General features: G+C 45.8%; 1 protein-coding gene across 1 annotated transcript in view; it reads right to left on the bottom strand.

Annotated features, from left to right (window-relative positions):
* Positions 1 to 18882, bottom strand: part of CELF4 (CUGBP Elav-like family member 4) — a 601922-nt gene that overhangs the window by 111811 nt on the left and 471229 nt on the right. The window contains exon 6 of the mRNA XM_029061173.2: positions 15071 to 15109. Within this exon, the coding sequence (XP_028917006.1) occupies positions 15071 to 15109 (39 nt within the window). The remainder of the gene's footprint in view (positions 1 to 15070; positions 15110 to 18882) is intronic.

The raw sequence follows: 18882 nt of genomic DNA, 5'->3' as shown, positions 1-18882 counted from the left end.
ATGAATAAATGAATATAGTATGTGCTTAACAAATACCACAGTTACTATTATTCTCTCTCCTACCAGCAGAATCAACTGCTCAGGGAGTTTACCAGTTTGCCAGGGGTGACTGGACCAGAGAACTGGGGAGTCCTAGGAGTGGTGTGCAATCTTTCCCTGTCAGATCAACCATCAATCAATGTCAGTCAATCAACCAGGGTCTTCCTCTAGTGGCATGGTGTGGACAGCACCTCCATGGAATTGAGAAAAGGATCAAGGAAGGGAGAGAGAGAGGACACAGAAACAGTGGCTTGGGCAGAAGATCCCTGCCCCGTATCCTGCTCCCAATCAAAGCCCATCAAGGACAAGGACTGTGTCCAACCTGATGATCTTGTATCTACCCCAGTGCTTAGTACAGTGCTTGGCACATACTACATGCTCAATAAATACCCCCAACCACCATTAGCTTCCTCCCTTTTTATTATTATGTGTCAAGCACTGTTCTAAGCACTGAGACACATACAAGTTAATCAAGCTGGATAGAGTCTCTGTCCCACATGGGTCTCACAGTCTAAGTAGGAGGGAGAACAGGAATTGAATCCCCATTTTGCAGTTAAGAAAACTGAGACACAGAGAAGTTAAGTGACTTGCACAAGGTCACATAGCAGGCAAGTGGTGGATCTGGGATTAGAACCAGGTCTTTTGGCTCCCAGGCCTGTGCATTTTCTACTAGTCTATGTTGTCTCCCACTAGGCCACATTGCTTCCCTTTAGTTCCTGTCCCATCACCAGGTATGTAGGGAGGAAAGATTAAAGGATAGAGAGGGAGTCAGAGTGAGAGAGACAGAAAGGTGGATAATGTTGAGGATAGATTTTATTTATTGGTAGCCACAGATAGACAATAGACAGGTTGATCAATGGAAGTACATTGATGATTGATCCACCAGCTGATAGACACTCACCTGGGAGATGGGCAGATAGAAAGTGGAGGGGAATGAACGAAGGGGTAGATAGACAAGTAATTAGAGAAGTGGATGGACAACAGGCAGGCAGGTCAGAGGGAAGACAGACAGGCAACAGGCAGGCAGACAGATAGCAGACAGACAATGGATGGGAATTTGGAGAGCTTGATGGGGTGGGTTAGGGTGTTAGGATTTGCACCTCTGGGAGGCCTTTAGTCGGGGAGGCACTGGAGAAGGGACAGGATGGGAGATCCAGAGGAACGGTGAGCTTCCTCATGAGGATGGCAGCGGGGCGACCCGGGAGGCCAGGTGAGAGTGGGAATGTGCAGTGATGATGATGATGGTATTTGTTAAGCACTCACTATGTACGAAGCACTGTTGTAAGTGCAGGAGTAAATGCAAGGTAATCAGGTTGTCCCACTTAGGGCTCACAGTCCTAATCCCCATTTTACAGATGGGGTAACTGAGACAGAGAAGTCAAGCGATTTGTCCAAAGTCACACAGCTGATTAGTGGCAGAGTGGGGATTAGAACCCACGACCTCTGACTCCCAAGCCCGTGTTCTTTCCACTGAGCCATGCTGCTTCTCTGACCAACATCTTTTATTGTCCCTTCAAGCCGCTTGGCTTTAAGCTTCATGGCCCCATCAGAGAGATGTTTGCTTGACAAAGCATAGGAAATGGATCAGCTCTCTGCCCACAGTGTCCATCGCACACTGGCTGGGTAGGTTCGTTCGGGGAGTGGCTGAGCACCAATCCCAAGGGCAGGGGCTATGACCGGCCCTTATGATCCTCAGGGAAGATGACATTGGATGGACTGTGGGTGTGTGGGGGAGGGCTGGGCAGAGAATCAAGATGGACGATGGCCTGATGATTCTCGGGGGACCACCTTCTGGGCCTAACACTCCCATCCCTCACAGGTCATAAGCAGAAATGGGGATCTGACTGACTCCTCCAATTTGGCATGGAGGAGAACACTGCCTTCCCCCTACAGTTCCTTTGCACAGACTCACGGTCCCCCAGCCACATTGGGTTCTGAGGCTTTCCCCACCCCAGCTCTCTCCTGCTCTCGAACTTTGTTATCACCATGATGATGATGATGATGACAATAATAATGACACTTTGTGGTATTGTAAAGCACTTGTCATTAGAGAAGCAGTGTGGCTTAGTGGAAAGAGCCCGGGCTTTGGAGTCAGAGGTTATGGGTTCAAATCCCGGCTCTGCCACTTGTCAGCTGACTGTGGGCGAGTCACTTAACTTCTCGGTGCCTCAGTTACCTCATCTGTAAAATGGGGATTAACTGTGAGCCTCACGTGGGACAACCTACTTCCCCTGTATCTACCCCAGCGCTTAGAACAGTGCTCTACTCTGCACATAGTAAGTGCTTAACAAATACCAACATATATATATATATGTGCCCAGCACCTAGCTAAACACCGGGTTAGGTACAGTATAATCAGATCAGAAAATTCCTGTCCCATAGGGGTCTCAGAGTGCTTTCCTGATTCTGATTCTCATTTTGATTTTTCAGCCCTACTATATGATCCAAACCCCATTCCTTCTTCCTTCTGACTCTTTTCTTAATTATCTACACATACACACACATACACACAAAGCACACACACTCTCTCTCTCTCTCTTTTTCTCTTCTGTAGGAGCAAAGACTACAGTGATTGGGACTCTGGGTCAGGAAAGATATGGGCTGAGAGGGGCCATGATTGAAGCCTTCAAAATCCTGGAGGTTAAGAACTGGACAAATTCAAAATTGCTGTTGTTTTTTTAATGGTCTTTGTTGAGTGGTTACTATGTGCTTAGCACTCTGCCTAGCACTGGGGCAGATACAAGCTAATCAGGTTGAACAGTCTGTATCACAGTTTTCACCCCCCTATTTTAAAGATGAGGTAACTGAGGCACAGAGATGTTAACTGACTTGCCCAATGTCACACAGCAGACAAGTGGCCGAGCGAGGATTCAAACCCAGATGCTTCTAATCCCCAGGCCCATGCTGTGTCCACTAGGCCACGCCGCTTGTCGTTCATCAAATCCCAGAGCACCAGAACGAGAGAAAACCCACTGAAGCTGTAAGATAGTAGGTTCTGTATAAACAGCAGGACTCATGTGTCCACCCAGAGGGTGATAGAAGGCCTCTGGAACTTGAAACCAAAGATGAAAGCAATCAGAAGGTTCAAGACAGGTTTGGATAAATTCATGGGCGAGAAGTCCATGATGAGTTACTAGCAAGGCAAAATATAGGAATGTTGGATTGTACGTCACTAAACATGAGGTCAGATGTCTTTCAGTTTGGAGACAGGTATCCTGGACTTGATGCTACCATGGGCTTGATCCAGGAATGTTACCATTTGGGGTTTTAAGGTCTTCTGCGTACATACACTTATGAATGTTAATTCATATCCTATCTTGATACTGCAACAGCCTCCTCACTGACCTCCCTGCCCCCAGTCCCTCCCTTCTCCAGTCCACACTTGACTCTGCTGCTCAGATTATTTTTCTGAAAAATAATTTTGTCTATATCCACCCATTTTTCAAAAGCTTCCAATAGTTGCCCACTCATCTCTGCATCAAGCAGAAACTCCTCACCATCCACTTGAAGGCACGCATTCTGTTTTCTCCACTACCTATCCTTACCCCTCTCTCCCACTATAAATAACTGTGGTATGTGTTTAGTGTTTACTAGGTGTCAGGCACTGTGCCAAGCGCTGGCATGGACACAAGCAAATCAGGTTGGATGCAGTCCCTGTCCCACTTAGGGCTCACAGTCTCAATACCCATTTCACAGATGAGGTAACTGAGGCCCAGAGAAGTGAAGTGAATTGCCCAAGGTCACACAGCAGACCAGTGGCAGAGCTGTAATGACTCAGCTCATATATTTGACTCCTCTAAAATCAATCTACTTACTGTGCCTCCATCTTGTCTCTTTCTTTAAAGCCCAACTAAAATCATAACTCCTCAGTGGCTCACTGTAGTGACATCGGCCCACTATATTCTTCCTCCTTTCCGCGTTAACTATGTCACTTAAATCTGTACCCTCTGAAGCACTTTAATATTCACCCTACTCAGCCCCACAGCACTTTTGTACGTATCTTTACACTGGGTCACTTCCCCAACCTGTAATTTAAATTAATGACAGTCTCCCCAACTAGACTGTAAGATCCTCTACTGTATTGTACTTTCCCAAGTACTAAATAAAGAGCTCTGCATAAAGGAAAAGAACTCAATAAATACCATGGATTGATTATCTTTTTTGGCTCTTTCATGAAACTGTAAGCTCCTAACGGATTTCTCTAACTTGGCACTCAGTAAAGACTTGACAGTAATTACAATTACCTGATATCAGTGATCTTCAGAGTCATAGACCTGTCCAATATTATTATTATTACTGTTATTATTATTACCATTATATTTGATAAGTACCTACTTATGTCAAGCTCTAATCCAAGTGCTAGGGTAGATACAAGTTATTCAGATTGGACATAGCCCCTGTCCTACATGAGGTTCACAGCCTAAGTAGGACGGAGAACAGGTATTTAATCCCCATTTTACTGAGGGGAGAAACTGAGGCACTGAGAAGTTAAGTGACTTGCCCAAAGTCACATAGCAAGTAAGAGACATGGGATCAGAACCCAGGTCCTCTAACTTCCAGGCCTGGGCTCTTTCCACTAGGTCACGCGGCTCCACTTCAGGAGATCCAGAATTTCCCCGGCTTCCATAATTGACTCTTCAATGGGCTCCATCAACATCCCTTATGAGCCATACCAACATCAGATGGCAAGACAGGATTCTCGAAAATGAAGTCATAGAATTGACTCAGTCTTCTCCTAACACCTCTGTGCTCAGTGGGACATGAAGAAAATGAATGATACTAGGACAACCAAACAACTGCTCTATGGAAAGCTGAAATTATTAAATGAATGGCAAGGAGGGCAGAGGAAATGTTTTGAGGGCATGATAAAACAAAGCCTCAAACTTTACTGCCACCCCGCTGAAGACTGGGAATCAATTGCTGAGGACAGAACAGGATGGCGCACTGCCATCAAGAAAAGAGCGGCTTTTTTCAAGCAGAAACTTCGAGAGGATTTGGAAGACAAGGAGACAAAAGAGAAAACAGTGCCAGGAGCTGCAGACAACAAACATGTCAGAGCAACAAAAGATAGCCTTTGTGTCTGCACACTGTGCTTGGCACTATAGGTCTCACACTGGCCTTTTCAACCAGACACATCTACTAGATGAATTCCGTGGTCAGAGACATCTTCAGACACAAAGAACAATTATATATACCCAGTGCTCTGCACACATTAGGTACTCAGTAAATATTGGTAATGACAGTCGGGGAAGGAGAGGCAAACACAGCCTCTTGTAGGACTATAACTTTGGCAGGACTTTCTGAATCTCAGGGTTGGAAGAGATATAGAGGGGTCATCTGGTCCAGGTTCAGGACTTGTCATGGACCAGGAGGACTATATCCTCCTGCTTAAATTTGAACCCTTTCCCTCTTAGTCAGTTAATCAATCAATCATATTTATTGAGCATTAACTGTGTGCAGAGCACTGTCCTAAGTGCTTGGGAGAGTACAACACAACAGTATAACAGACAGAATCTTTCCCCACGACGAGGTTACAGCCTATTTCAGGGGACACTAGAAAGGCAGGTCGGTTAGCATCTTCTCCATAAAACCTTTCTAGGACAGGGATTCGTGGCCCCTCAGCCTTCCTTTCTCTCAGCCAAACACCTCTAAATTTTACAGTTCTCTAAAGTGCTTAGTATAGTGTTCTGTACATTAAATACCACTGATGGATTGATGTACTGACATCCTTTATGGAATCTATTTTCAGCCATTTCCATTTAGAGCTGAAAAAAACAATCTATGTGGGCCATCACCATCCGAGCCACCCTTCAGAGAGCAGGTTTTGTACATTAATTCATTCAATCATATTTATTGAGCGCTTACCGAGTGCAAAGCACTGATCTAAGTGCTTGGGAGAGTATAACAACAAAGAGACACATTTCTGCCAACAGTGAGCTCACAGTCTAGAGGTGATGGGTTTTTTTTTTTTTTGCGGGGCGATGGAAGAGGCAGTGGTGAGGATTAGTTTTTTTCTTTGTGAGAGGGAGACAGCAATGATGGTGAGCAGGGCTTTTTTCAGGGAGGTGGCAGAGGTGGTGATTAGGCTTTTTGTGGGGGAGATGGCAGAGATGCTGAGTGAGGTCTTTTATGGTGGATAAAAGCGGTGGTGAGTGGGTGTTTTGTGGGGGTAGATGTCAGTGGTGATGAGGGGGCTCTTTGTGGGAAGATGTCAATGGTAGTGAGCAAGCTTTTATGTGGGAAGGTGGTAGTGATAGTGAGTGGGTGTTTTGAGGGGTAGATATGGCAATGGTGCTGAATGTGTTTGGGTGGGGAGTTGGGGAGATGGCAGTCGTGGTGAGTAGGTTTTTTTCAATGTGAGGGAGGATGATAGTCGTGGTGAGCAGGATTTTGAGGGAGACACCATCCATTAATGACTGCTCCAGGCCCTATTCTTGGACAAGACCTGATATCAGTCTGTCATAGCTGACTTCCACCACTACCCTAGCAGTCCCTCAGATGATCCCAGTTTCCCTTCTCTCGGGAACTTCTTGGGAGACTCTTAGGCCCAGCCCAATCCTCAATCCCACGTGTCTGCCCCAGACCCCTGGCAGAAAACTGGGCAGTGGTCCCCACTGACTCAGAACCTGATGCTCGGGGCCTGGAGGACCATCAACTAGAATAAACACTCTTATTTGCAACCTGATTACCTTAAATCCTGCCTAAATTATTTCTGGATTTCAATTGGAGTTTATTTTGGGGGATTGGCTGGAATACTTGCATTTGTGCGCATTCATACACATACACACACGCACACACACTCACTCAAACACTCATACACCCTATCTCCAGGAAGCATTATCCAGGGACCTGATTAACTTGTATCTGTCTTACGCTTAGTCCAGTATCTGGCCCATAGTAAGTGCTTAACAAATCAATCCATCAACGAAAGATATCTATTGAGCGCTTTATGTGCGCAGAGCACTGTAATAAGCATATGGGAGAGTACAATGCAACAGAGTTCATAGATATGGTCCCTCCCAGTCCTGACTTTCTCCTGAGCTCTCTCTGCCTGAGCAAATTCACACTCTGCAGGCGGGATCCTGTCCACCATATGCCGCAACCATGACAAGGGGAAAAAAGGATTTATCAAGTGCAAGGAAAACGGCTCTGACCCTGTTTTGCATAAGCATGAGCCTGAGTCAAAGACCCCATAGCTGGCTCGAGCAGGAGACTGAGACTTGCTTGTTTGTGATTTCCTTTGCCATTTTAAGAATGAATAATGTGACAAGCGTGGGGTTGTTGGGAGGACGAAGAAGCAGGAACCAAAAAAAATATTTCTTCCTGTATCTTCCAAGTGGGGCTGCTTTGTAAGAGAGAAATGGCAACTAAAGGCCTCTCTGTGGCCTGTCACCCTGGACCCTGCATAGAAAAGCAGCGTGGCCTAGTGTATAGAAGATGGGCTTGGGAGTCAGAAGGAACTGGGTGCTAATCCCTGCTCTGCCACTGGTCTGTTGTGTGACTTTGGGCAAGTCTCTTAACTTCTCTGTGCCTCAGTTACTTCAACTGTAAAATGAGGATTAAGATTATGAGCCCTATATGGGACAGGGACTGTGTCCAACCTGATTAGCTTCTATCTACCCCAGTGCTTAGTACAGTGCCTGGAACATAGTAAGTGCTTTACAAATACCGTGAAAAAGACTTATTTTAATGACCTCTGGTGGGTTACGAACCACCTCTTATTTCTCTCCCCTGCTTACCTGCTTCAGGGTCTCACATGCCTCACTCTGGGAAGTTCTTCCTGAGGTCTAACTTGCTTCCCTCTTGCTGCCAAGACAGCCCCTTCCTCTGCCCTCAGTGAGGACTGATACCTTCTGGGTACTACCAGAGGCCAGAGCCCTTGTCTTCTCTTTATCTTTGGATTCATTCACCATCTTCCCAGCTCTTGGAACTGAGCTGTTGTAGAGTTCCTGGAGCTAGAGGGAGCCTCCATCCATCCATCCTCCACCTTTGGGCTAGTTCAGCTAAAAAACATTTCAAGGCATTCCTTGGAATTCACCACCCTGACTCTTCAGCAACCATTTCCCGGGCCTCACCACTTTGAATTCCGTGACATTCTTTCAGATGTCTAACCCAGACCCCTCCAGTTGCTCTTCTTGTTTGTTCCTGGGGAGGTATGGACAGTTCCCCCTCTCCCCACTGCATCCTTCTAAACTCCTGAATTGAAGGATTTGGGTTCCCCTTTAACTTCTTTCCCTGGGACTGGGGAAATACAACCCCTATCCACAAGCTCGTCTTTGTGATTCCTGGGACAGCTGGGAGAGGCAACAGAATGCTTGGAAAAGCAGTGTAGCGATCACCCTCATGCACAATCATTTAATGGTTAGGTACATCTCTCCACTCCTCATAATCCTCCAGTGGTTTCCCACACATTTTGCATCAAACAAAAACTCCCTACCATCCACTGTAAGACACTCAATTAGCTTTCCCTCTCCTACGTTACCGATTTCCTAGTAAAATCCAACTCTCTCATTTTGCTCCTCTAACACCAGTCAACTTACTGTCAACCCCTTGCTCACATCCTCCCTCCTACCTGGAACTCCCTCCCCCTTCCTAATTGACAGACTACTCTTCTCCCCATCTTCTAAGCCCTATTAAAATCATATTTCCTCCAAAAGGCCTCCTTTGATGAACCTCTCATTTCCTCACCCTATTCTCCCTTCCTCCTGCATCATCTGGGGTCTATGCCCTATAGGCACTCCGCTAGTCACACCATTCCCCAGCCCCACAGCACTTATGTACATGTGCTTTATTCTATGTTACTTCCCCAATCTGTAATTTATTTCCATGGCTTTCTCTCTCATTAGATTGTAAATTCTTTTTAGGCAGGGAATGGATCTGCCAACTCTATCGTATTGTATTCCTAGTACAGTGCTCTGCACAAAGAAAGTGCTCAATAAATATTACTGATTGATAGATTGCTGAAGCATTCACCCATTTATAGATACACTTTTCCTTCTTCTTCCTATCTGTAAATTATTTGAGTGTCTGCCTCCCCCACTAGATTGTAAATTTGTCAAGGGCAGAAATGATGGTTTTTTGTTTTTTTCAAATGGCATTTGTTAAGCACTTACTATGTGCCAGGAATTGTACTAAGCACTGGGGCAGTTACAAGCTAATTATGTTGGACATAGTCCATGTCCCACATGGGGCTCACAGTCTTAATCCCCATGTTACAGGTGAGATAACTGAAACATAGAGAAGTTAAGTGATCTTCCCAAGGTCACACAACAGACAAGTGGCAGAGCTGAGATTAGAACCCAGGTCCTTCTGATTCCTTCTGATTCCCAGTCCCATATTCTATTCACAAGGCCATGCTCCTTCATCAATTGTTCTGTCCCAAGTACTTAGTACAGTGCCCAACACAGAGTAGATGCTCAAAATTCTACTGATTGATTGATTGATTGGCAAACCACCTAACATCCCTATCTTTTTCCTCCACGTCCCTAACTTTCTGTAGCTAACCACTGTGTACCTCTTGTCCAGGGTTGGCCCGAGCCTGTCTTGGACCTACTGTTTTATTTTGCTGCACGACTTCCTGTGGGCATAACTTCCATGTGCCAATGCTCACTTGGTGTACAGTGTCTCCTTTAGTTGGTTTGGATCCTACTGATTTCTGCCTTCAATCCCTGCTCGTCCTTGGAGGTGCGGATAGAATTTAGGGAACAGTCATTCTCTATCCACAGTCTTCATGGTTTGGTTGTATCATCTCTCTCAGTCCATGTTCTTCCTGTCTGAGGAGTCCTAATTCTTTTAGACTTCCCTATAATACACGAAGCTTCTCCATCCTGCTGATCATCTGACTAGCCCTTAATGTCTATTCTCCAAGTCATGAGGTCACCTGAACTGAGGGCAGTATCCAGCAGCAGGTGGATAGAGCAAGGGTCTGGGAGTCAGAAGATCATGTGTTCTAATCCCAGTTCTGCCACTTGTCTGCTGTGTGACCTTGGACAAGTCACTTCACTTCTCTGTGCCTTAGCTACCTGTAAAATGGGTATTGAGACTGTGAGCCCTACCTGGGACGGGGACTGGGTCCAACCCAGTTTGCTTGTATCCACCCCAGTGCTTAGGACAGTGATTGGCACATAGTAAGCACTTAACAAATATCACAATTATTGAAGTCTCTTTTAGGGTCGATGTCAGCCTTTGGTCTGGTTTTCTGTTCCGATCACCCCATCATCTGTCACCCAAGCATGGTGATAATAAATAATAACTGTGGCATTCATTAGCAGCTTACTATGTGCCAGTCACTGTATTAAGCACTAAAGTTAGACCAGTTCCTGTCCCACATAGGGCTCATGATCTAAGCAGGAGGGAGAACAGGTACCGAATTCCCATTTTACGATGAGGAAACTGAGGCCCAGAGAAGTTAAATTACTTGCCTGACATCACACAGCAGGCAAGTTGGGGAGACAGGATTAGAATTCAGGTCCCTTGATTCCCAGGCTCTTTCCAAGAGGCCAAGAATTCCTTCCTATGGTCCAATTTCATTCACCCAGTGTCTTGGCAGAAACCTGTCATCCGGGGGGCTGGGTGGGCAGGAGAAGCAACTCTGGGAAGAGCCAGAAGGGGCTTCCATCTTTGCCAAAGTCAGAAATATGCTGTGATTTCAGCTGGCTAGGAGGGATGAGGGAGCAGGGAGACATTTAGAATGTGGCAGGGAAAGGAAGCCAACGGTTCTGACTATTCCAGCCCAGACCCATTATTCAGTCATTTACTCCTAGCTGGAAAGGGGAGGGGATGAGGGAGGTTTGATGAGGAGCCTGAGCCAGGGGCTGGGAGACAGAGACATGGAGACATGGATTGGGAAGCTAACCAGATGAAATGGAGCTGAGAGAAAAGAAAGGAGAGAAGGAGGAAAAGAGAGAGGAGAAGTCAGGGAAGATGCCAGAGAAAGGGGGGAGGAAGTGGAAGAGAGTCCCACACAGAGAGACGTGGAGGGAGACTGAGAGACATAGTAAAATATAGCGATAGCATGCCGCATAGAGGGACATGCCTAGGAACTGAGAGAGACACGGTGAACTAAAGACAGACACTGATACAGAGAAACTGAGAGACACAGTGAACTAGAGACACAGTGAACTAGAGACAGACACTGACCCAGAGAGACTGAGAGAGTCAGAGTAATATATATATATATATATATATATATATATATATATATATATATATTTGGAGAGAGAGAGAGGGAGAGAGACCTAGAGAGACACAGTGAAATATAGACAGACATTGACACAGAGAGACTGAGAGGAGCAAAGTAAAATACATATGGGGGAGAGAGAGAGACAAGGAGCAATGTATATATTTAGAGGAAGAGAGACACAGAGAGACATAGTGAAAAATAGACAGACACTAACACAGAGACTGAGAGAGCTCGAGTAAAATAAATAAATAGAGAGGCAGGGAGAGAGAGTGGGAGAGACCCACACAGACACCCAGAGAGAGCAGAGAGGCAGAAAGGGAGAGAAGTGAGGAGGGAGGGGAGAGCAGAAAGCGGGAGATGGTCTCAGTCAGCATGGGGAGGCCGGGCCCAAATCCAGTGGCCTGTCTGGGCCTGATTCCCCCCAGATAAATGCACTAATTAAAGGGCCCGTCGTGAGCAGAGCAGAGAAAGGCAGGTTCAGGGCCTTCTATTGAGCTGACCTGAAAAGCCCAAGCCAGCTCCCCTCCGCATTGTTCTCGCGAAATGATTTTTCCTGGAGCTTTTCACCTCTCGGCACAGCCAAGGAGACCGGGCTGGCGGCGGCGTCTCGGTTCAATACGTTGCTAGAGCTGCCTTTCTCTCCATTGATTCGGCCTTTTTTTTCCAAATAAAGCAACCTCCCTCTTTTTAAAACTTTTTGGGAGATAATATGGGGGGGGGGGAGAGAGAGAAAGAGAGAGAGGGGTGGGAAGGAGACACATTTCCTCACTGAGTCAATTCAATCTTCCACCTCGCTCCCCATTTTATTGTGACTTTTCTGGGGTAACAGACAGGGTGGCTGATTATCTGGAGGCTATGGGTCCCTGGATGGATTTTCCTCTTTTCTTTCAAAAACTGACACCAATGGAGATAAACTCTGGTCACAGTGCCTTCTGGAAAAGGCATGGGCGGTATGGGGAGGTCCCAGGAGTTCTGAGGCCTGGTCTCTGTCTCAGTGAGGGTGATGGGAGAGGTCGGCACCTTTTGGGCATAGGGGAGGGAGAAGAGGAGAGTGAGAAGTAGTGTAGCCTAGTGGAAAGAGCACAGGATAGGGAGACAAAGATCTGGGTTCTAGTTCTGGCTCTGCCACCTGCTGGATGACCTGGGGTAAGTCATTTAACTGGTCTTGTGCCTCAGTCTCCTCATCTGTAAAATGGAGATTAAATCCCTGTTCTTCCTTCTACTTTTAAATTGCAAACCCCAAGAGAGACAGGGGATGTGTTTAATTCCAATCCATGTATTTTCTCCCAGCTTTAGTACAATCCTCTGTATACAGTAAGTGCTTAATAAATCCAATTGCTATTACTTTACTGTGACTCTTCTGTGGGACAAGGACTGTGTCTGACTAGGTTATCTTAGGTTTTCCCATAGCATTTGGCTCATAATACATGCTTAAGAAATTGAAAACAATCAATCCATCAATCAAATGTATTTATGGAGCGCTTACTACATGTAGCACACTGTACTAAGCACCTGGGAGAATATAATGCAAGAGAATTAGCAGATTTATTCCCTGTCCATAAAGAATTTACAGTATAGAAGGGGAGACAGACATTCATATAAATAAATACACAATTTATATAGCGTGACAGTGGAAAGAGCAAGAGCCTGGAAGTCAGAGAACCTGATTTCCAATCCCAGCTCTGCTACTTGTCTGCTTTGTGAAAATGGGCACGTCACTTCACTTCTCTGCACCTCAGTTACCTCATCTGTAAAATGGGGATTAAGACTGTAAACCCTCTCTGGGACATGGACTGTGTCCAACCTGATACCTTTCATCTACCCCATCACTTAGAACAGTGACTGGCACATAGTAAGCGCTTAACAAAGACCATAAAAAAAGATGATCTTGTCTCTACAACATCACTTAATTCAGTGCCTGGCACCTAGTGCCTGGGAAACACCAGACCAAACAATAATAATAATGGCACATTAATAACTGCTATCATCATTATTATTGTTATTATCATCTGGCCTGGGGTTTCCGCCAACTTCTGAACAGCAGGGGTTGTGGAGTTCAGTGAGTACCAGCCTGTGAATCTAATCCTGAAGATGGCCATGTTCACTCTTACCCTAATTTCCTGTCCCCAATTTTCTGTTGGCTATGTCCCCCATTCATCAGTCTTCTCCTCCCTCTTCCTGCACTACTTGTACAGTCTTCCAACTGTCAGCAGCCTACATCTTCAGAGTCCCTGCTGTCCCCCACAAACAACGATTCAATCCAACTCCCTCCTCCCAGAAATAATAATAATAATATTAATAATAATTTTGTAGTGCTTATTATGTGCCAGGCACTGTTCTAAGCATGAGATAGGTACAAGTAGATACAAGTTAATTAGAAAGGACACAGTCTCTGTCCCATATGGGGTTCACAGCCTAAATAGGAGGGAGTAGGCTTTAATCCCTATTTACAGATGGGGTAACTAAGACATAGAGAAATTAACTGATTTGTCCAAGGTCACCCAGCAGATATGTGAGAGGGCTGGGATTAGAACCCTGACTTTCACTGGCTCATCATGAGGGGGGTACAGACACAGAGACAGAGGGCTATACTGGCTGATCTCTCCAGAAGGGAAAGCACCTCCGCCCCATTCACTGACTCCTGCAAGAATTCATCTGTGATCAGTTGGCTTCTCTGAGCCTGGAGCATAAGGAGGGTCAGATTGGATCCCTCTAATCTTCCCTCCCTGGAGTAGCCCATGGTACGTGGTAACTTCCGTTTTCTGATGCAATCTGTCCTTCTTGCCTTCTACTCTGTCCCCAGGGAGTCAATCTGTCCCTCAAAAGTATTTATTGAGAGCATACTACATGCAGAGCACTGTACTAAGTTCTTGGGAGCCATACTACTCAGTGCCCAGGTCAAACCAGTGTCTTCCAAATGCCAAGTGTTTACATTAGACTGTAAACTTATTGAAGACATGAACTGACTTTTGCTTCTGTTGTAGTACTCTTCCAAGTCTGGAGTATTGTGTTCTGCACATAGTTGGTGTTCAATAAATACCGCTCTCTTCCACCTCCACTTTTTCACTTTCCCTCCCCTTGTTTTTCTGCAGGCCCTGCCCCCCTCATTATCCCTATCTTGTTTCAATATCACCCTTGGCACCTCCCAATCTCCCTCTTAGAAACCACACTTGCTCAAAGCCAATCAACCAATCAATCAATCAATGGTATTTATTGAGTGCTTTTTATGTGCAGAGCACTGTTCTAAGCACTTGAGAGAGTACAATACAACAGAATTAGCAGACATGTTCCCTGCTTATAAGGAACTTACAGTCTGGAGGGGGGGACCTTTCATCTTTCTATTTTGCCAATTGGAAAATTTCCCATCTCTAGTTGACAATATACACTGGAGGTGTTCCATTTCCTTTCCTTGGTCAGCGGGTTCTGTTGTGGGCCTGGCTGCTCAGAGATTGGGTCCTGGAGTCTAATTGGGTTTCCTCGGACATTCAACATATTTACCTTCATGGTGTCATTTGTAACGGATGGCATGTTTTCCATGTCCCACCAAAAAGTAAATTACTGCCCGTTTGTCCTTAGCGCATAAGAAACAACTGAAGTTTTCTTCTGACCCCAGGAAAGGAGCCGTTTGCAACCTTGGAAATGGCAGCAGCTGGAGAGGCTGCAAAAGAGGGAACCACCTTTCCCCTCTCTCTCCCAAGGACTAATACCTGGGATCCAGGGATGACCACTTCATTGAAGCCCTCCAGTACTCTAGTATTTGCCTGTGGGGGCCCTGCACCCCAGAGATCTTTATATTATATTCTCCCAAATACCACATTAATGTAAGCACTTACTCTATCCTGTCTTGACTGTTGTATGAGCTTCCTTGCTGACCTCCCTCCTTCCTGCCTCTCCCCAGTCTAGTCCATACTCCATTCTGCTGCCCTAATCATTTTCCTGCAAAACGGTTCAGACCATTTTCCCTACTCCTCAAGAAACTTCAGTGGTGCCCATCCACCTCTGAATAAAACAAAAACTCCTCACCATTGGCTTTAAAACACTTAATCACCTTGCCCCCTCCTACCTCATCTCATTACTCTCCTACTACAAACCAGGCCACACATTCTGTTCCTCTAATTCTAACCTTCTCATTGTACTTCGATCTCATCTATTTCACTGCCAACCTCTCACTCACATTCTACCTCTGACCTGGAATGCCCTCCCTCCTCATATCAGACAGATAATTGCTCTCCCCTACTTCAAAATCTTTTTGAAGGCACATCTCCAAGAAGCCTTCCCTGACTAAGTCCTCCTCTTCTCTTCTCCCACTCCCTTTTGCGCTGCTCTTACTTGCTCTATCACTCATCCTCCCTCCCATCCCCACAACACATATGTATATATCTGTAATTTATTTATTTATATATTTATATTAATGTCTGTCTCCTCTCAACTTACAGCTCTTTGTGGGCAGGAATGTGTTATATTGTACTCTCCCAAGCGCTTAGTATAGTACTTTGCATACAGTAAGTGCTCAGTAAATATGATTCAATGAATGAATAAATGAATGCTCAGTACAGTGTTCTGCACATAGTAAGTGCTTAATAAGTGCAACTGATTGATATATTGATAAAGGGGTGACAGACCATCTGTCCTGAGAGATTCAGGTTGTTGCCCTGTCTGGAGGCAGAGACTGTAGAGAGAAAGACTCTGAGGACTTCTGAGGGCATATGGCAGAGCTGGGTCTGGGAAGCGACCGGACTCCCTGATGGTGGACTCTAGCCCGCTTACCAGAAGGCAGGGTGGGAGCATGATTGCAGGTCTTCTCATGGCCCAGACTTGCTATTAGTTTTCACTGATGGTCTCCCTGATTCCACCCCCTGAACCTTGAATGAATTTTCCCTGGATCTGAGGACAACTGTACAACCTGGGCTATTTATGTCCTGCCTTGTGCCCCCATCTTTCAGGATACCACTCTGACCACAACCCCAGACCTGGTCTTTTGTCCTTCTGAAACTTCTTGTTTCCCCAAGGCCAATCATGAGGGAACAAATCCTTCCCAGAATCACCTTGGGAATAATCCAATCTTGAAGGCTCCAGCTAAGGGACCCTTCTCTATTGGCTCTTACCCTGGGTTTTCCCCCTTCCTGGACTGCTCTGCTAACTCACAGGGGGGTAATACTTCAACAGAGGTTTTGCAATATGCAAATACCCCAACTCCACATTAATATTCTATTAGGTTAATGCATTATTATGCTAATGTGGCCTATTAAAAATGCAAAGTATAATTAGGATCTCTGGTTGGGCCCTGTAGGGGAATTTGTCTCTCAATTCGAGGCAGCTTCACGGGTGGGGAAGATGGACCAGTTGGTATGGAGGAGACCAAGTTTGGGCCCGAAAAGGGTAGAGAGAAGACTTGAGGTCCAGATTCTGGTCCTGCCCCCGCAAACGTCCCTCTCCCTCTCTGAACCCCACTCTCCTTTCCTGCGGTACAGGCTGGGCATCTCTTCCACCACCCTCCTTATAAAAGTGCACAAGGAAGATGGTCATGTAGCATGGCCTAGTGGAAGCAGCGTGGCCTTGAGAGGCAGCGTAGCCTAGTGGAAAGAGCATAGGCCTGGGAGTCAGAGAAACGTGGTTCTCATCTCGGCTTCTAATCATTCGGGGCCGGTAGAGATCCTACTCCTGTGGTCCTAGTTCCCTGCCCTCTTACTGCTGATGCTGTAGCCTCTACTCCAGCCCCCCGATCCTTACAGGGCTCCGCACCTCCCCCGGGTGCTTACTCTGGGTCAACTGAATGGTCCAGGAATGATCAGGAATCCAAGGCCGGGGAAGTTTATTCCCAGTCTTCCCCTTCTCCCGATCTCAAGTCCAACCCCCCACGAAGCCCCCCACCCCTCAATCAGCCATCGGACACCGTAACACTTGCAGAGCAGAGCAACGCCAGTCCGAATGAGAGTACTTAGCACATTCCTTGAAATTGAGGAAAGTTGTAGCAGTTATTAGTGGCACCAAATGATATTTGCATAGATTAACAGACTTTAATGCAATCACGAGGGCTACAATCCGGGGAAAATAATGAAGAAATCTATTACAGAGTAATAAAGTAACTAAGTCAATACAGTAATAATTTGATCCCGTATTAAAAATTTCATCTCCTTTTGTACGGCAATCTTACTGTACAGACCATTTCTGGACAGTTTTATAAATATCACCTTTGTTTGAGATAATTAATTAGTAAAATCAAAAAATATATTGCTGGTATTTTATACGATAAATTAGTCATTAGGCTTAAACTGGCAGGTTGTAATAAAACTTATTAAGATGAATGGGCTGGGATTCTGAACACTGAGTAGAAGGTGGTTGCCACCATCTCCTGAGGATCGGAGGGGGAGGCCACAGTGGCTGCTACTATCTCCCAACATTTGGAGGGGGAGGCTGCCATGGCTGCCACCATCTTTCTACGTTCAGCGGAGTAGGGTGCCATATCTGCCACCATCTCCCAAGGTTTGGCCGGGGAGGTCGCCGTGGCTGTCCTTGGGATAATGCAAGTGCCCACCCAATCATGGGAGCTATGTGAATCAGCCCTCCTTCAATACATTAGGAGACGAACCCTACCCTGGGGTGTCAGTCTGAGGGCTCCGATATTTGACTTAGAGTTGAACAACTTGACCTACCCTCAGGACTTTTGGTGAAAGGTTTTCACACATACTGCACATACTCACACCCACATACCCACTCCTTCACATCCAGCCACTGTCCATATCTTTAAAGCCCTTTTGAAATCACATCTCCTTCAGGAGGTCTTTCACAACTCATCTCTCATCTCCTGACTCAATTTCCCCATGCAATTCAGCACTTTCATGTCACCTAAGGACTTGGGCATTTACCCTCACTCCACACCTAGTACATATGTGCATAACATTAAACTGTTGCTTCCCTCTATTTCATTATAATGTCTGTCTCCCCCAGTAGACTGCAAGCTTCTTGAGGGCAGGGATTGTGACTATGAACTCTGTTGTATTCTCCTAGGGGTTCAGTATAATGCTCTGCATGTAGTAATTCGTCAGAAAATAGCATTGGTTGATTGTTTAAAAGTTAAGAATGTAGAAAGGAAAAATTGTGGTCCACCCCTAACCATGAGAATGGAAGTTCACAGGGGCAAACATCCTCCAAGCATCCTAGGATCACTGTTGGAGAAAGTATCCTGGTCTAGATCAATCATGGGAATCACCATGGACTAATTTTCCAATACCGAGAGAAACCTGTGATCAGTTCTAGTTTCTCGGCAGAGAGGAAAGCCAGTCTCTTCCCTGGGGACAGAACATTTGGGGCCACACGAGAAGCAGCATGGCGTAATGGATAGAGCACAGGCCTGGGAGTCAGAAGGTTTGGGTTCTAATTCTGGCTTGGCTACTTGCCTGCTGTGTGACCTTTGGCAAGTCATTCCACTTCTCTGTGCTTCAGATTTCTCATCTCTAAGATAGGGATTGAGACTCTGAACCAACATGGGGCAGGGACTGTGTCCAACTCAATTTGCTCGCATCCACTTCAGTGCTTAGTATGGTGCCCGGCACATAGCAAGCACTTAACAAATACCATCATCATTATTATTATTATATATAACTATATATACGTATACACCATTATATATTATATATAACTCTAATGGGTAGGGAACATGC

This window comes from Ornithorhynchus anatinus, chromosome 3, assembly GCF_004115215.2.
Source record: "Ornithorhynchus anatinus isolate Pmale09 chromosome 3, mOrnAna1.pri.v4, whole genome shotgun sequence".
NCBI classification, from domain to species: Eukaryota; Metazoa; Chordata; class Mammalia; order Monotremata; family Ornithorhynchidae; genus Ornithorhynchus; species Ornithorhynchus anatinus.
This window is presented reverse-complemented; position numbering and strand designations above follow the sequence as displayed.